The sequence below is a fragment of the Heteronotia binoei genome, chromosome 10 (genome assembly GCF_032191835.1).
Source record: "Heteronotia binoei isolate CCM8104 ecotype False Entrance Well chromosome 10, APGP_CSIRO_Hbin_v1, whole genome shotgun sequence".
Classification (NCBI taxonomy): Eukaryota; Metazoa; Chordata; class Lepidosauria; order Squamata; family Gekkonidae; genus Heteronotia; species Heteronotia binoei.
The window spans coordinates 43,209,670-43,227,216 of record NC_083232.1 but is presented as its reverse complement, the minus strand read 5'-3'; the positions used below and the strand labels follow the sequence as shown (position 1 = coordinate 43,227,216).

General features: G+C 41.7%; 1 protein-coding gene across 2 annotated transcripts in view; it reads right to left on the bottom strand.

Annotated features, from left to right (window-relative positions):
- The window catches only part of VPS50 (VPS50 subunit of EARP/GARPII complex), a 98,613-nt gene that overhangs the window by 60,919 nt on the left and 20,147 nt on the right, over positions 1-17,547 (bottom strand). For both annotated transcript variants that reach the window (XM_060248504.1, XM_060248506.1), the window contains 7 exons: positions 16,620-16,673; positions 14,333-14,403; positions 12,312-12,429; positions 12,181-12,216; positions 11,446-11,528; positions 1,488-1,530; positions 1,196-1,294 (listed from right to left, as the gene is read on the bottom strand). In XM_060248504.1, the coding sequence (XP_060104487.1) occupies positions 1,196-1,294; positions 1,488-1,530; positions 11,446-11,528; positions 12,181-12,216; positions 12,312-12,429; positions 14,333-14,403; positions 16,620-16,673 (504 nt within the window). The remainder of the gene's footprint in view (positions 1-1,195; positions 1,295-1,487; positions 1,531-11,445; positions 11,529-12,180; positions 12,217-12,311; positions 12,430-14,332; positions 14,404-16,619; positions 16,674-17,547) is intronic.

Here is a 17,547-nt window from a genome sequence, read left to right as displayed (position 1 = left end):
GAAGATGAATGGACACTAGATGTGCAAGTGGCAGAGTGTTTCTCATTCTGGAAAGTACACTGGGCGGGCTTTGCATAAGTTACAGTCGGCAGCCTTGCAGCAAAAAAAATTGAAGTTTTCATAATTCAGATGGAAAACAGGTTGGCTATACGCAAAGGAACGGCTAGAATATGAAGGATTGTTTCCAGTGTGACAGTGGAGAACAATCAATCCTCTCATGGGCTGGTAAATCCACAATTATTTCTACCACCAGCAAAAGACCATTAAAGTAAAAAGAGGCAGAGATGACTAACTGCAGGAAGTTTCTTGTTCAGTAGGTCTGACTGCAGCACAAGAAATCTTGAGCACTTTCTTTTACAGATCTAACATCTTTAACATTTAAAGATCACGTCCAAGTCACCCTAAAGTGCCTAAAATAATGTCAGCCAGGACTTTTTTTTCAACAGGAACTCCTTTGCATATTAGGCTACACCTCCCTGATGTAGCCAATCCTCCAAGAGTTTACAGGGCTCAGAGGATTGGTTACATCAGGGGGGTGCAGCCTAATATGCAAAGAAGTTCCAGCTACAAAAAAAGCCCTGCCAGCTATTTTCAAAAGACAGATTTGTGCATATGAAAGGCACAGATAGTATGGTAAGGATATGCAACTGTTGAGAAATGAATGATTTAGTCATGTTGAGGAAATGACTGAATAACGTCAGTTGTGTTTCTTTGAAACGTTCTAAGTATGTTTTCCTCCTGTAGTGGATATACAGGACAACATGAGATCCAATGACATAGGCTCTATATCTGGAATTTAGTAGGATTAGAAAAGGACTATGACACAGCAGTAAAGGACCTGTATTTGCTGGCTTAAAAGTGCCATTCTAAGTCCACAGAAGTCACTGGGCCTAGAAAACTATAACCCTGCTTAGATCTGTACTGTGAATCACTGAATTCACCAGTCAGAAATAAGGGTCTCTACCTGAGACCCTGAAGAACCACTGCTAGTCAGATAATACAGTGCTGAGCTAGACAGATCAATGGTCTGACTCTGTATAAAGCAGTTATACAGTATAAATGCTGTATAAAGCAGTTTCATAGACTCATGATTAAACAGTATTGATAGAAAGTGTATTCACACATTCTGGCCATCAAAATAATTATGAAGACTAATCCCTTATGTAACACATGATTTCAAACTAAGTATGCTAACCTGTGTTTTTCCCAGTAGTCTGTAAGCTTGCTGAACCTTGGTATAATGGTTGATATCAAAGTTCTTGCAGATTTTGGAAAGCGCAACATCTAACTGCTCCTAAAAAGATTTTTTTTAAGTGAACACAGTCAAAATGAACAACGATAATTATACAATATCACACTACAATTCATGTTGAAACATTCATCCCCCCACAACCAAGCAGAATGCTATTTGAATACCTAAAGCAATTCAAAGGTCAAGATGCACTAAAGCATTCCCTTTCTTTAAAATGCAAATGATAAGCTCTCACCTCAATTTGCTCCAAAGTGTCTTGAAGTTTTGAATTCAATTCACTGCAAACAATAAAGTCCAACATTAGAATCTGTCTAAAACCGAGCCAGTAAGTTACATGGGTGCTTCAGGACAAGGCGACTATTTTAGCACTGCACTTCAATTCGGCAGATCCTTTCAGGGCAATTTTTCTGATAATATATGTGACATTTTGTTCTAATAACACAAGACCATGACCAGAGACACTTTTTTTCTCCAACACCACTTTCATAAAGCTTTGCAAGGCTTGCTCAATCACACAGGAGCTACAGAGCAAAACCTCTATTTTCTCCATTGGCTGAGGCTCCTCCCTGGGGAGGAAAGGGGAAAGGCAGAGCTTTTCCAGGCTCTCTCAATTGAACATCATAATGTAAAAAGGACCACGGAGGAGAGACTAAGCCAGAACACAAAGAAAAAACTCTCAATGTAAAATGCAATTTTAACTTGTGAATAATAAGTATCAAAATACAAAACGAATAATATCAGTACATATCACCAAGTTAAAACCTCATACGTTACTCAGTGCTCCTGTTGTCCTTATGTGGCTGAAAACCACTAAATAACATTCAGTCCAGTGTTAAAAGTAGGTGGTCCAACGGAGAACCGGTCCACTTTGCAAGCCGTTTCGGATCTCAGATCTTTCTTCCAGGGACCATTCTTATAAGTGTTGTACAATTTCCCAGGTCCAGTAGTGCCAAAAGAATTCCTAGCTTTCTCTAATTAGCACGCATAATAGCGGGAACACCGTAGTGAGTGCTATCCTTATCAGCAATGCAGGCGTGGTGGCATGCATTGTGGAGCAGGACTTTCCTACTTTCCCTTTGCACAGCACCCTACAGTGCCTCCCAAAATTCTGTTCCTGGTATCAGCACTGAAGTGGGTGGTGAGTAGATGTTAGAAATCTTGTGTACCGAGCTTCTGGATACCTGCCCATCTGGATACCTGTTACCTTCTCATTAAAGTAGGATCTACCAGCAAATTTGTCTACAATGCTATTCAAATCAAGAGATTCAATGACTTTTTCCAGTTCCTATGACCATTTAAGAGACTTGGCAGTGATCATGGCCTAACCTTCCAGTCTCTTCCAGGAGGGGTCAGTGCCTGTCAACCCTGCAGGAGAGGACCACTTGAAGAAAGACCTCCATACTGTTCATGGATGGACTCATCCAGCCCTGCTCTTGACAGACAGAGGCACTAAGGCAGGGGTGTCAAACTCATTTGTTATGAGGGCCAGATCTGCCATAAATGAGACCAGAGATATAAACTTTTTAAAGGACAGATTTAAAACATGCTTAAAACATTAGCACTTGTTGGTCTTAAAGGTGCTTTCTTTGTATTTTTCCCAGGGGATCCAAGGAAATGGGCAAAAGAAACTCTGTCTCTTTCCCTCCCTCCCCAGGAGACCAGGAGGGGAAGGAGCCTCAACCAATGGAGAAAATTTAGATTTTTCTCAGTAGCTTCTGTGTGATTGAGCAAGCCTTGCAAAGCAAGCTGAGATGCAGAAGGAAGCAAGAGAGTGGGAGAAGGAAGCAGACAAGAGCTAGGAGGTATGATAGGAGCTGTCTGGGGGGCTGATTTGGCCCCCGGGCCCCCGTGTTTGACACCCCTACACTAAGGGGTTGCCATGGTCTGGCCGGAATAGGAATGGCTTCTGCTTTATCCTAGGGCAAAGAACAAGAGAGGGGAAATGTGGCTTGCAAGATTTCTAAAATTTTATTCCATACTACAGGACTAACATACTAGGATGGAGAGACATATTTGGAAAAAGCACTTATCCCTGTTAACCTCCTACTCAGAGTGAGACTACACATGTAGTAATCTGTGATGCCTTAGGGTACAGTGAGGCACAAGTCTGAGCAACGTCAGATGCGGCAGACTTCTTGCTGCTTCCAACATAGTACCAATCAGCACCACAAACAGGACCTAGCATAGGTATCCTTTCACCCAGCTCAGGAACATTGCTAATGCACATGTATATAAAGTCACCACACATTACGAAAATTATTACAAGTGCTGTTAAACGTTTTATTCAATTCAAGCAGCAAGAAAAAGGGGGAAAAATGTGCCAAAAAGAAGAAAGCTATTATTTTACAACCCCAGGTTCTTCCTTGCAAGTATTTCCAAACTGAAGCTCACACTTGGAAGCTGGGAACAATACCTTATGCTTAGAACTGGTTACTTTCAGGACAAATTGTTTCTTTGGTACATTGCAGATTATAGAGAGGAAAAAATGTAGCACAGATTCCACTTTGTATTTCAGGCAATTTACTCAGATACAAACAATGTACACAGCTCAAATCCATAACATGCAACTAAATGAAATTTAGCAATCTCTAAGTAAATATAGTAGCTACAGTAATTGGTGGCATTCATTAAGCCAATTAATAAAAGTATATTAAAAAGGCTCTGTTTACCCTTGCCAATATTAGTCTCACCGTAGGAAGGGAAGAAAAGGGAGCAGCATAAGGCCAGAAAGGTGCAAATCACACACAATGGCGGGAAATCCAGTTACAGACTTATCTATAGCACCTTTCAAAGTGAAGTCCCTTGCTGGGCAATGTACAAAACAGGGGTATAAAAAAAATTTTAAGTTGCAGATTATTAGAAGTTAATTTAGACCAACCTTACCAGTCAAGAAAAGACAAAGCATTCAAAACACGGCTCACAAATTGATAAGATTACAATCACAGTAAGTGATAAGAAGGTCCCTAATATGTGCTGAAAGGATCAAAGATTTCTTCTCCTTTTATGCATTTTAATTAAGTTTTGTTTTGCAAGAGCAGATGTTAAACCTCAAAGGTTTTTGAGCAATTCATCTATGTGTTCCTTAGAGAAACACAGAACAGTGTCTAAATCAACCTTTTCAGGACTGTTTTGGCCTTTGAGCAACCACCAGGTGACTGATAGCATGTAACCTGCATGACTCACCCCAAGCTTGGGCAGTAGTACCCATCCTACTAAGGCTACTCAAGTTCCAACTGAAGTCAGTGGATCCACCAGTTTGGAGGCCCCCAACCTACTGGCACAGAACAGGCCACCACAGGATCCCCGCTCCCAAGGGCTCCGTCACTGTGCAACGTGCCCAGCATGGAAGTGATGTCATCACGCTGGGCACATCATGCCAGGGACACTCTAGCCTTCAGGTAATCTCTTTTACCTGAATCTTAAAGCATTCCTAGCACAATGTGCCCACCATGATGACATCGCTTCCAGGTGACATCATTGCTCCACGCATGCAAGGATTATCCCCCTGCCGAAGCCAAGGTAAGACTTGGCAACCCTACATCTTACAGAAACCAATGTGTTGTTGTGGTTTAGAATTCAAATCCCCATTCTGCCATGGAAATTCACTGTTCCAGTTAGATACACTCAGCCTTACTTACCTCACAGGTAGGGACAAACTGGCCATTAAAAGTTCCAAGATGCTACCAAGTGGATCGATGGCCTCCCCCCACCTGAGCTTGGCCAGCCTTGTGAAAGAAGGGCTGAACCTGGCTTTCTCAAGTCCTAGGCAAGCCCACTTAAGGCAAGGCAATGGAGTCCTGTGCAAGGCAAAGCAGGTGGCAGCGTCGGCTTGGCCTGGCTGGCCTGGCCTTGTGCAGGGTGATTGAAGTGCACTGATCTAAGGAGAAATTACCATCAATTGACTTAATTATGGTGTAAGCTCTTACCAGCCCAAATCAGGCTCAAAGAATCTTGCTCACTTTCAGCAGTTCAGGATCCCCAGTCTGCTACAGTCCCAGAAAGACCTCCTTCACACCAAGGGGATTTTTCCAGCTAGGGTCTTTGTCAATTCTCTTATTAACTCCCTGCTACCCCAGTGGCAAAAAGAGGGCTCTCTAACAGAGGACATCAATTTCAAGGCAGAAATGACGAAAGCTGGAGACCAGAGTGACTTGGTTCAGGGTCCTGATTCACCTTTCTACCTGAACCCAGCTTCAGAGAATCTCCTTCTTGATAACTCCATAGAACAGGATCTAATTAACTCTTCACAACCCTCCCATCAATGGAACAACTAGCAATCACAACTAAACTCAAAGTGTTGAGGGACAAACTTTTGAAAACAAAAAGTGATCACATGCAACAAGTATCTAATCTGCTCATGATGCCCAACACTCTTGAGAATGGTTCAGCTTTATCAGCCCCTCTAACTCCTCTCATTTCTATGGAGGTAAACCAAAGGAAAACAGGAGTAAACCACTCACCCTCCCAACAAGTGAATCCTGAAGAGAAGGCTGATTTAATTTCCACCACAAAAGGTAAACTGGATCTCAAGGAGAACCTAGAGGCATCAACACAAGCTGAAGTTCATACGTCTCCAGTAATGGCTGAGAACCCCCTTCTGAGCAGCAATAGTGAGATCGTGTGGTCAAATACAAGTCAATTAAGAACATCTAGAGCAGCTTGGGTAATGGATCTGTGTTTGAACAACTAACTAGAGAAGACTGACTCACCACCCCTTTCATACTCTCGCTATCCAAACCCTTCACCATTCTGGATATTAAGATCGTCTCCTGGAATGTGGCCGGCTGACAGAATAAGGCCAAGGATGCTGAGTTTATAAGATATCTTAAGGGGTCTTATGTTATACTACTCCAAGAAACCTGGACTCCCCACCAGATCCAACTAGAAGGGTACAAGTCCTATTCCCTTCCAGCCTTCAGGAGTAATACAAGGGGTTGCTTTCAAGATTGTCTATACTTGTCTCCTCACATTTTTCCTTGGAACACATCACTCTACAGGCAAACATCTCTATGGTGCAGGTTGTCAAGCTTCTCCTCAAAAAATTCTCCTTAATTCTTGTGACTGATCAAGATGAGGGAGTCAGTGTCAGGCCTGCATGAGGCAAGGAAAACACCAGCTCTCTGGTTTGGCATGCTGGCTCTTCCTTCTGGGAGGGTGGGGCTGGCAGACTGCCTCTCCCTCTTTCCTTTAGGGGAGCAGGGCCAGGCCAGGTTGAGGGGCTCTTTTCCAGAGTTTTGCACTTGCGATCTACCCCCACTCACAAGCACAAAATGAAGGAGAGGAAAATGATGTAAGCTGCTTTAGGTAAAAAATGAAAAGGAAAATAAGGAAAGGGGTCACTTTTTAAAAAAACAAAACACTGCCACAAGAGGTGGCAGCAGCTGCAAGCATAGACAAGCTTCAAGAGGGGATTGGATAAACATATGGAGCAGAGGTCCATCAATGGCTATTAGCCACAGCATATTGTTGGAACTCTCTGTCTGGGGCAGTGATGCTCTGTATTCTTGGTGCTTGTGGGGGTGGGGGGGACAGTGAAAGGGCTTCTAGTGTCCCGGCCCCACTGGTGGACCGCCTGATGGCACCTGGATTTTTGGCCACTGTGTGACACAAAGTGTTGAACTGGATGAGCCACTGGCCTGATCCACCATGTCTTCTCATGTCCCTATTGTGGAGAAAGGTAAGCTATAAATAAATGAAGAAAATAAATATAGCTGAAGATGGAAGTAAAAGTTGAGTAGGTGAGAAGGAGAAAAGGAAGCCAAGAAGGATAAGAATATGGAACTCGTCAGGTGGAGGGGAAGTGAAACAAGGGAAAGTAGGGTGCCCCCCATAAGTCCTTGCTGGTTTCTAAGCGTGCAACTGAGCCTGCCCTGGCAGCTAACACTGTGCAGCTAAGGCATAGTTTTCCCAAGCAGAAGATTCCAGGGACAGAGAAGGGCAGAAAACTGGAGCTGGTAGTGGACAGGAAGGAGAAGAAGAAGATAGAAGAAGATATTGGATTTATATCCCACCCTCCACTCCGAAGAGTCTCAGAGTGGCTCACAATCTCCTTTACCTTCCTCCCCCACAACAGACACCCTGTGAGGTGGGTGGGGCTGAGAGGGCTCTCACAGCAGCCGCCCTTTCAAGGACAACCTTTGCCAGAGCCATGGCTGACCCAACGCCATGCTAGCAGGTGCAAGTGGAGGAGTGGGGAATCAAACCCGGTTCTCCCAGATAAGAGTCTGCGCACTTAACCACTACACCAAACTGGCTCTGGAGATAAAGAGGCAAGAACAAGAGGCTTTCAAGGAAGGGAAAGAGGAAACAGTGAGAGGAGGGAACAGCAGGACCCGATCTACATGTTTTTTGAGGGGGGGCAAAATTAAAAAATGGCACCCCCTCTTGGGCCATTCTATCTTATGGTCCCATAGAACACAATGGACTCCTTACCCAATTTGATGCCCCCCCTCTGTCGGCAAGCACCCCTCTCTGCCCCCCCCCCTAGATCCAGCCCTGGGGGGACAGAAATAACTCCACCTTTAGTTCTCCAACAGCACTAACAAAAAAACATGATACACAGGTGGACAGAAGCTTCATGTTCTCTTTTCTCTCTTCTCCAGCAGGGAGTTGGCTGCCTGAGAAGGGAAGGCCAATGTGGCCACTTGGCCAGGCTTTAATTAGATATATCTGTATTGTTTTCCTCAATAGGACGGATTTGTACTTTTGGTTTTGCAGATTCTTTTAAATCCCATATTAAGCTGATGTACAATTTCCCTTAACAGAACATTAGCTCAGTATCTGAAAAGCATAAATATCAATATCCACATAACAATCAATAATTAAGATGTGGATTAATGAACTGAATGCCAGCAGGGCCTATGGAATAGGTATTCTTGTTCTTCTATAGTCTGCTAAAAATCTAAATTAAGAAATATGCAAAATTCGACTCACAAATGTTTTCCCCTGTCTCATTCTTATTACTAGGATTAACATTGGCCACTGCCAAGGCTTAAGAAGGCACTAAAAGCACTGTGTGCTTTCCCCTTTCATTATCAGACATTTCCATGTTACTGTTATTTGTCATAAAGTTTTCGAAAACATTTAATTTACCTCAGATTTTTCGGACCATTTCTTCCTCAAACACAAATTCACACACCAGCCCCTATGCGTGACATGAAAGAGCCCCAAATCCTTGGGCTGAGTGTTCCTTTCTTCCTCCTCTCACATGTAAAAGGGAGTTTAGGAACCATTTGATTCAACCACAATTTGTTGAGATGCATGAATTCCCAAACTAACTGGGGTTTCCTTTTTGCCACAAACCAGGGTTAAACTGTAATTAAGGCTCAAGTCTCTGAGCAAGGGATGAACTCCAAACATACCCTCAACAGATCCATAAAGGCTGAATAAGACTTCCTTCTTCAGAGGCAGAATACCTCTCATTGCCAACTGCTGGTCAGGAGCAACAAGGCAAGGCTGTGCCTCCTTTGCCCATTCCATGAGAGCTGTTTGTCCACTAGGGGGTAGAAATACTGGATCATTAGCTCAATCTTGCAAGGCTCTGCCTACATTCACTTCTGGCTCTGTGTGAAAAGGAAGGTAGGAAGCAGTATGTGAGCCCAAGGATTTTGAGCTCAATCACATGAACAAAACTAATTATGGCTGCTTCATATCTGAATGCTGCCAACGTCTGCCACTGCCAACATCTTACAGTTTTCCCCTTGCCTCTTCTGGGGAACCCCCGCCCTGACCCAGCTATTCAAAGATCATGCTTTTCTGCAGGTAGGAAAAGTAAAAGAGCACACTTGGTAAATAACTTTTCTAGCAAGATGTCTCATTTTAATTTTCTCACGACAATTAGGATTAGCAGTGATTAATTTAAATGATGAAGTCAAAGCTAAGTTATTAGGAGTAAAACAGGCATTTAGATATCTGCTATGACCCAAAGCTCAGGTTGACTAAGGGGTTCTCCTTATCTCCTTAATCCCCTGTGAAGTAAATTACTATTATGCTCATTGTATGAATATGTTGGACTGTGAATGAAAAATGGCAACCAATTTGAGCAGCTTGCTCAAGCAGATAAGGCTCAAACACCTTAAGGCTCAAAAAATTATGCAATAAATCTGTACACAATTGTAATACATTCTGCAAATGGGACACATTTTCAATAATTGGCTTGATTACAGTCAGAGAAGATTACACCATGCAAATAACGCATTTCACCAGATTAAAAATTCTACCAGGAAAGTCTATAAATCAGAGAAATGATTTTAAAAATTAATCCATTGGTTGAAGACAGAGATATTCCTGAAAAGAAACCAGAAGCAGCAATGCATGAAAAACTCTCTTCTCCTTTGCCAGGAAGTTCCCCCTGTTCTCTCCCAGGGTTCTGTGGCTTTAAAGAAGCCTTCCAGTATCCTAACTTTATTTATTTAAAGTATTTTTGAACACTGTCTTTGTCCAGTTACAGACTCAAAGCAAGTTACAATGTTAACTAGAACAAGCCATCACATCATCATCAAAACACAACATTAACCACAAATCTATGCACAAAGTAAATAAAAATAATACATTCTGATGGCTACCAGTGATTCAGCAATACAATCCACATATTGAATTGAAAAGCCTTCCTAAACAAGTCAGTCTTGAAACCTTTGTTGTATCTTAACAACCTGGACACCACCTTAACATGTTCCAGATGGCGACTCTACAATCGAAGGACAGCCTCCAAAACACTCTAGAACAGGTAACACCTCTAACGACCTGCAGGAAGGAATACGGCAAGCAATTCCTGGCCAGCAGAGCTACTGCATAGGTACATGCCAGAAAAGGCAGTCCTGAAGGGCCCAGAGGCCATAGGTAAGAACCAGCCCCTTGAACTGAACTCAGCATAAAGGCAGCCAGTGCAGTCTTCTTAAGACAAGAATAATATGTGCATGTATTCACATGGTCAAACAGTATGCGAGCTGCTAAATTTTGCACTAACTGGAGCTTCCAAATTGTCTTCAAGGGCAACAGCCTGTAGCGCATGTTACAGCAACCTTGAGATGGAACATGATTTGTATGATTAGGTCAGCTGAGTCCAAGAAAGGGGACAATTTCAGGGCAAGGCACTTTTCCCCACTGCGCCAACCAGCAACAGCGCAGAGTCCAACAGTCCCTCAAAACTCCTGTGTCAGGCAGTGACGAACTTGCCCTATCAAGCATGGGAGCCTCACACCCTGCAAGATTTTGCCAGCCACTGTTCTTCTCTAATTGGAAACTAGCTCAACCTGAATACAGTGAGAATCCAATGGCTCCTTTAAGACCAACACAATTTTACTCAAGGTATGAGCTTTCGTGTGCAACTACACTTCTTCAGATAAAATGAAATGAAAGGCAAATACCATGCAAACTTATAGACAGGGTTGAACTGCAAATTTAGTATTTTACACACTACTAGATTTCCACTTCAGATCATGCTAGGTTTTCCCAGCATGACCAGAACAAAGACTGTTATGTCCCCTGGTCATTTGATCCTTTTTTAAAAAATCATGTTAATTTATAACATCAGCCCCAAAGTACTCTGCTTCTCTTGCTTTGCAGGGCTCTCCAGGAAACAAGGAGTTCCATTCACATCCAAGGCAATCCTATTCTATGTTAAATTGGGAGAGATGCTGCAGACACACAGTATCATGAACTTCATGCACATGTGGAGCATTCCTTGTCAAAAAGAGAAGAATACAGTCTCCATATGGGCAAAGAATCTTGGTTTGGATCAGATCTCTGTGGCTCTTCCCAGAATGGGCTGGTTATTTTTTGCTTTTTTCTGAGTATTTTGCATGGCACTGTGAACAAAGAAGAGCCTTAAGCTGCTACCCAAGCAAATGCATTATGCAGCACCACACTCCTCTGCCTTCAGCACAAAACAGCATTAATGTTAAAAAAGAGAAAATCTATCCAGTGTACCTATTAAGCTGCTTAGAAGCATGTAGCATTTGCATTAATAACAGCCACTACACGCGTTCAGGAAATTTCATAAACTAAATTGCACTTTATGAGCCTTAAAAAACCAAAGCTATACCTGTCTTTCTAACTAGAAAATTAATTTACAACAACAATGGCACAACAAATTCAAATTAAGCCAGCAACTCCCTAAAGTGTTGCATGTTCCTTCTCAGCCCATGCTGTAACAGAAGAATGGGAGGTGCGCCAGAGAACATCTGTCATCCTACCTTATGCAACTGTAGTGTTTGAATGTGCTAGCTGCTTTCTGGCACTCGAGGCATAATTGTATAGCCCCTGGATAATCCTCCTCCTGAGGGAAATAAAAAAAATATTGAGAAACAAACACACATAAAATCCTCTTTCACCCAAACAGCTAGCAAGGTGTGTGAACAGGGGCAGCTCATCTGCACAAGACTACTTTTCTGGTTAGTTGTGCTAAGTGCAACATGCACGAATGGGTCAGAAAGCTGGCTATAACTGGCCTGCAGGTGCACCATCCTGAGAGGCTGAGTGGCATTTAAAGTTACACAAAGGCAGGCGCTCTGCCATGTGTGAGTTTTCAGCTGTTGCTGGAAGAAAACCTGTGACACTATCTTCTCTGTGCAGCTGTGGGCAAGTAGGGAGAAGTGCATCCACCTCTCCTCTCCCAGGAAAATCCTTTCTTAAATAAAGGAAGAAACTGAAAGCCAAATCACCCAACCTGCAAAAAAAATTATATGAATGGATCAGCCAGCATTTTCTGTTAAAAAGCAGCTGGGAGTGAGAGTTATGATTTGGATCAAGGCTGCAGTCCTGGAAATAGAGGGACTGAACCCTCTCTCAGCTTCTGCACCATTTCCCCAGCAAATCTCACACATGCATCCTTCTATAAGCTGCTATTAGTCCTTAGTACAGTCAGAATGTTTAATAAGAAAATTTGAGTCTTTCACAAACAATTAAGTCCTGGGCTGAACTATTCTTACCTCCAACATTTCACTTAAACGCACATCAGTCTGTTGCTGAAATTTTTAAAAAAAGAGAAACTGGTCACTGCAAGTACGTAGTTTTAAAATTAAGCTGCCTTGATAGATAGCCAGACGCATGCTGTTCATACCAAGGTTTTTATTGTTCTCAGAGACTTGAGCAGCCCCATCAGCAATTGACGTTTCCGCTGGTTTGCAAGAAGGCCCAGACTGGCTTGAGTAAAACCTTCCTTTGCAATATTCAAATGTCTGCAGGAGTCAAGAATTGGGGTGGGGGGGAGAACAAAAGTAAAACTAGTCATCATGGAAGTCAAAGTCTGAGTAACAGATTAGATTTCAGTGTCAGAATCAAAGATTGTTCCCAATATAAAATACAGGACAAATGAACAATAGCCCCAAGCCTAAAGACAAATGAATTTATTTAGCACATTCAAACAGCATTCCACCAAAACACAAGCTGCCCACCCTGCGGTACAATGTATGCACAGGGCTTCTGGCTTGCAAGGTCATTTAATAGAAGAAGCCTAGAAGAGCTCTGCGCAAAAAGTTCCTGCCTCACTACGGCTAAGTTAACCCAATGGCATTTGGAAGTGGAACACTAAATATGTGCACCCAAACCCAGAGGGTCTAACCACTCTAATAAACTGCTGGAACAGGGAGATTTTTTCAGTCATTAAGAAAACAAGTATAATAACTTGACAAAACGTTGGACTAAAGAACTGGATTCACATCACTGCTCAGCAACAAATTTGGTTGGTTGACTCTGGACTGGTCATACTCTTCCCCCAGCCCCGCTCCCCAGGGTATGGAGAAATGCTCTCCACTTCAGGCTACATCACATTTTGAGGAGTCTGGTGGTTGCAAAAACCCCACTAATTTCAACAAGCTTCTCTGTTGGTAAAAAAACAGGAAATGGGAGAAAGATTAATTGCTGTGAAGCATCCCCCCACCATTCTGTCAATGGCTCTCGTAAATGCTAGGAAACACAGGAGGAGAAAGACTAACCCAAGGCAAAAAGAGGAGATAAATTCCCATTATATGAGAGGGAAAAGGTCCACTTTGACTGATTCCACATGCAGATAATGCGCAGGAAGGAGTTCTCACAAACCAGGGTCCATCTCAATGGCTGCCATTAACCTGTGGAACTGTCACGGGGCAGGCAGCCTGGGCAAAGACTCAGGTAATGGATGACTGGTGGAATGTTGTAAACTTAAGAGGAAGTAGCCTATCCTAGAGCAACAAGAACCATGTATCTAGAGGAGAGACAGAGGAATGTGCATATGCACCCTCAATTTGTATACTCAATACTTGCTCAATATGTTGCAGTGCAGACTATGTGTAAGGCCATTTTATTTTTAATAAAATTCTGAAAGTTTGTTCTCCATAATCATGTTAAGCCCCACTCAAACTCCATATTGAAAATGCATCAGGAGAAAGGAAGTGCTTGGTCAACAAATCGTTAGATCCCTGGAGTGCACAAGCATGGTAAACTGCCCCTGCAGGAACTAATCAGAGCAAGTTGGAGTCATGGGGAATAAAAGCACAGCCTACAAATGGTGACATGGATGGAGTGCTGATCCTCTTGGCAGGATGTGTTCAAAACAGCTGGTGGCACTGATGATAGCACAGAGAAATGAAGAACCCCTCTGGGAGTTGGGTGGATTCAGGAAGTGGTGCAATGTCAGGCAGAGACCCAGGAAAGCAGCAGAATGTCTCAACTGCTCAGAGGACTCAAAGCAAAATGACATCCACAAGTCATTTGGGGCGTTCTGTGACACAATATTGTGAGGTTACGATAGGATAGATCCCCACGCATGCCATCTTGAGCTCATGGGACAGGACTTAACTTCACAAAAAATGAAGTTATATGTCAATTTTTTTGTCAGAACACTGAAACACACAGCTCAATAATTTGTTTGCAATATTTATAGCCCATCTTTCTCACTACAACGCAAAGCTATTACACAGTGTAAGCGGATGCAATCAATATGAAGACACATCTAATAAACAGTGTACTAGAACTAGGATTACAGAGATCTGAATAAGCATTGCCTATTGGGCATGGAACAGAGTGCAGATATAGTGAAGAAAAATGGTATTACAACAAATAAAAGTAGTTAATAATAAAGTTAAGTAAAAATTGTCACTGTACCGTCTTCCATTTGTACAAATGACTGCAGCTAGCTGAAGGCCAGTTTGTAATGATGTCACTCTTTCAAGTTCCTACAAAAACACAACACCATCTAAATTTACCCAAGGATAGAAAACCATTGTGTAAAAAAAGGTGATGCTTTACAAACTTATTCTTCATTCACATGAGTGCATTATTTAAAAAAAACGTTTGGACCAACATGTTAACAAGTAAATACCAGGGTACTAAGTGTGGGCCTTGAACAGCAAAGGAATTATAATGGTATAATATAGGGCAATGAATGGATCTGTCAATTTCCTCAATGTCTCATGTTTTATCAGAAATTAATTTCTGTTGCCAGCAAGATAATGAGTCTTCAGCTCAAGGAAAAAGCATCTATGAAACTAGGTACTGCTACCACTATATGGTTTACATTGACATATTTACTGCACCTATTAAACTTAGCCACTAGTATTGTTTATGTAAGGATGAAGCCCGTTAAACAAGCTTTGGAGAACTCAAAAGCTTACTTTTGTGTTATGTTGATGGGTCTTAAGAAAAAGCATCACAGAGCTTTTGCGTTTTGATTCCTCAAACAGCAATCTCCATCTTTCTAAATCCCATGGCAAACTATTTTTGAAACTGTGGACTCTAAAAAGTCCAAAATGCCATTGAATGCATGCAAGTATTGTGTGGTCAGATCATCACCAGAGACTAGAGTTCTTCCCATGTCCTGGCAGACCCAATTTTCTAAAGCAGAGGTCCCCAAACTATATTAAGGATGAGAAGACTAAGAAAACATTTTTAATAGGAGACTACCAGGTTTCATTACCACTGGTAGCGGATGACAATCGCAATGTTTCACTGGTCATACTTCCAGCTCATTCTTTCCATGCCAAAGGAACACTACACAATTTTCTCATCAAGAATCAATACATGCTTATAATATGCTTGACACATTTCAACTCAAATCAGATAAAAACACACTTGACTTTCAGAAAGCACTCTTTACCATGATAGTTTTTTTTAACAATCCCTTAGAAACCATTAGGCGGTCATGCACATGTGTAAATCTAAGTAGAGTACTATTTTTAAAAAATGCTCCACTGCTGCAGCTATTAACATTAAATACTTACTTTGTGCGTTTTATGTGAGGGTAATAACTCTCTTATGAAATAAAAGCATTTAAAAGCCAATAGTGCAAAACACTAAAGGCTAAGTTCCACATTACAGTTTCGCAACTGGCAGAAATAAGATGTACTTGAAAGAGAAAAGCTAACCACACACTTTTTAAAAATTCTAACTATAGTATTTATCTCACTAACTACCAAGATGAGTTGTACTACTTAACATCCCCTAGCCCCAAGAGATGCCTATCCCCTTTCTAGCAAAACGCCTGCCAGGAAAACAGGACTGGATGGACAAAGAAAGAGGATTCCATATATTAGGGAGATACTGTGAGCTCCTATAGAGGAGTGTAGAAGAGATATCTTTGGCAGGTGCATCAGAACATGAAGAGTAAGAACTGTAGCAGATGCCTAAGTTCTCTTTTCCACACAACTACTAAAAAGGTAAAGAGACTTAGTACCCAGTTGCCTTGGGGGAAGTACTTGATTCCCTTTGTTCTCCTCTGAGATATTCTCAGCGCGCTCAGTCCAAAACCTGTTGAGATTCGTGAAGTAAACAGCCAATGATCTATCCAACACACTAACATTTCTGGGTATGTCCAATCCCATCATTAAATGTCATCTTAGATACAGATGTTCTACACCCCAAAAGTTACTTTTCTCCACCTTTATATATTTTGTAGCTAACACTAGGCCAATGAAAAAAAATTATGGTTTGTTCATCAAGAATATTTTTGGTAATTTTATATTGATGGCTCAAGTGCTCTGTTGCTAGGATCAAGCATAACTTTCAGATTTGATGTGCCTCAGATTTCTGAGATTAACAATTTCACAGTCATTACAGCATGCACAACTGTGGCTAATGGAAGTTATTAAATGTTATTATTGGGGAGGAACAGTGGCTCAGTGGTAGAGTATCTGCTTGGTAAGCATCTGCTTGGTAAAAAGGTCCCAGGTTCAATCCCTGGCATCTCCAAAAAAGGGTCCAGGCAAATAGGTGTGAAAAACCTCAGCATGAGACCCTGGAGAGCCGCTGCCAGTCTGAGTAGACAATACTGACTTTGATGGACCAAGGGTCTGATTCAGTATAAGGCAGCTTCATATGTTCATATGTTCAAGTCACATTCTGCATAGCACTTAATAGATAATATAATACATCACCACCCTGTTCAATGCCTTACCTTGACATAGGCAGGCTGTTTTTCAAGTATCAAGTCAGCTACCTTTTTAGATACCTTAAAAAAAACAATATTAAGATGAGGGACACAAATCATGGGAAATATGGAATTTGAGCAAAACAATTTTGCCTCAAGTACATTGAAGAACATCAGAAATTTTAATAAAGCACCAGTTGCATCATAATTTTTTTTAAAAATCATCATCAACACTAACCTCATTGCATTAAAGCATTTGCAAGTCTAAGAGGTAAACAATGACCACACTTCACTAAACTGCAAAAACAAGCAGAATTATAGACTCTATCTGGAAATCAGGAGTCATATTGAAAACAATCTCCTACCCCTTTCCCGAAGAGCAGAATTAAATAAAAATCACAACAACCCAGGACAATGAAGCTTAATATAGTTTACCTTGTTATTAGTGCAAAAACATCAATGATTCACCTTTAAAGGAGATTTAAATAAACTCACTTTTTAAAAATAAATGTCCTACCCTGGAAACAATTTACACACTACAGCAATTACTAATTGCATGCTACTCATAATTTATTATTTTTCCTTTAATGTGCAGAATAAGCTTTCGTCTTCCTGTTCTTTGAATGTTCCTGTAAATGAAGCACTTACATCTTGTGCTTAGCTAGCATTGAGCTGCATAAGCATCTTGATGTTGTCTTATAATCATGCACAGTGCAAGAAAGGGCACAGAATTAATTACATTTCCATCTTGGTCTCAAGACATTTGTTCTGCCAGTCAACCCATGCCATAAAGAGTCTGGTGTGCTTCCCGCAAACAGCAGGATTCTCTACCTCCCTCGTCACAGCAATGCCCCATACACAAACATAGTAGAAATGCCTACACAATTCAAGGGATGGCTCAATAAAGCAATTCAGATAACTCAAGCAAAGCAAAGTCCCAAACTGCAGCCCAGCC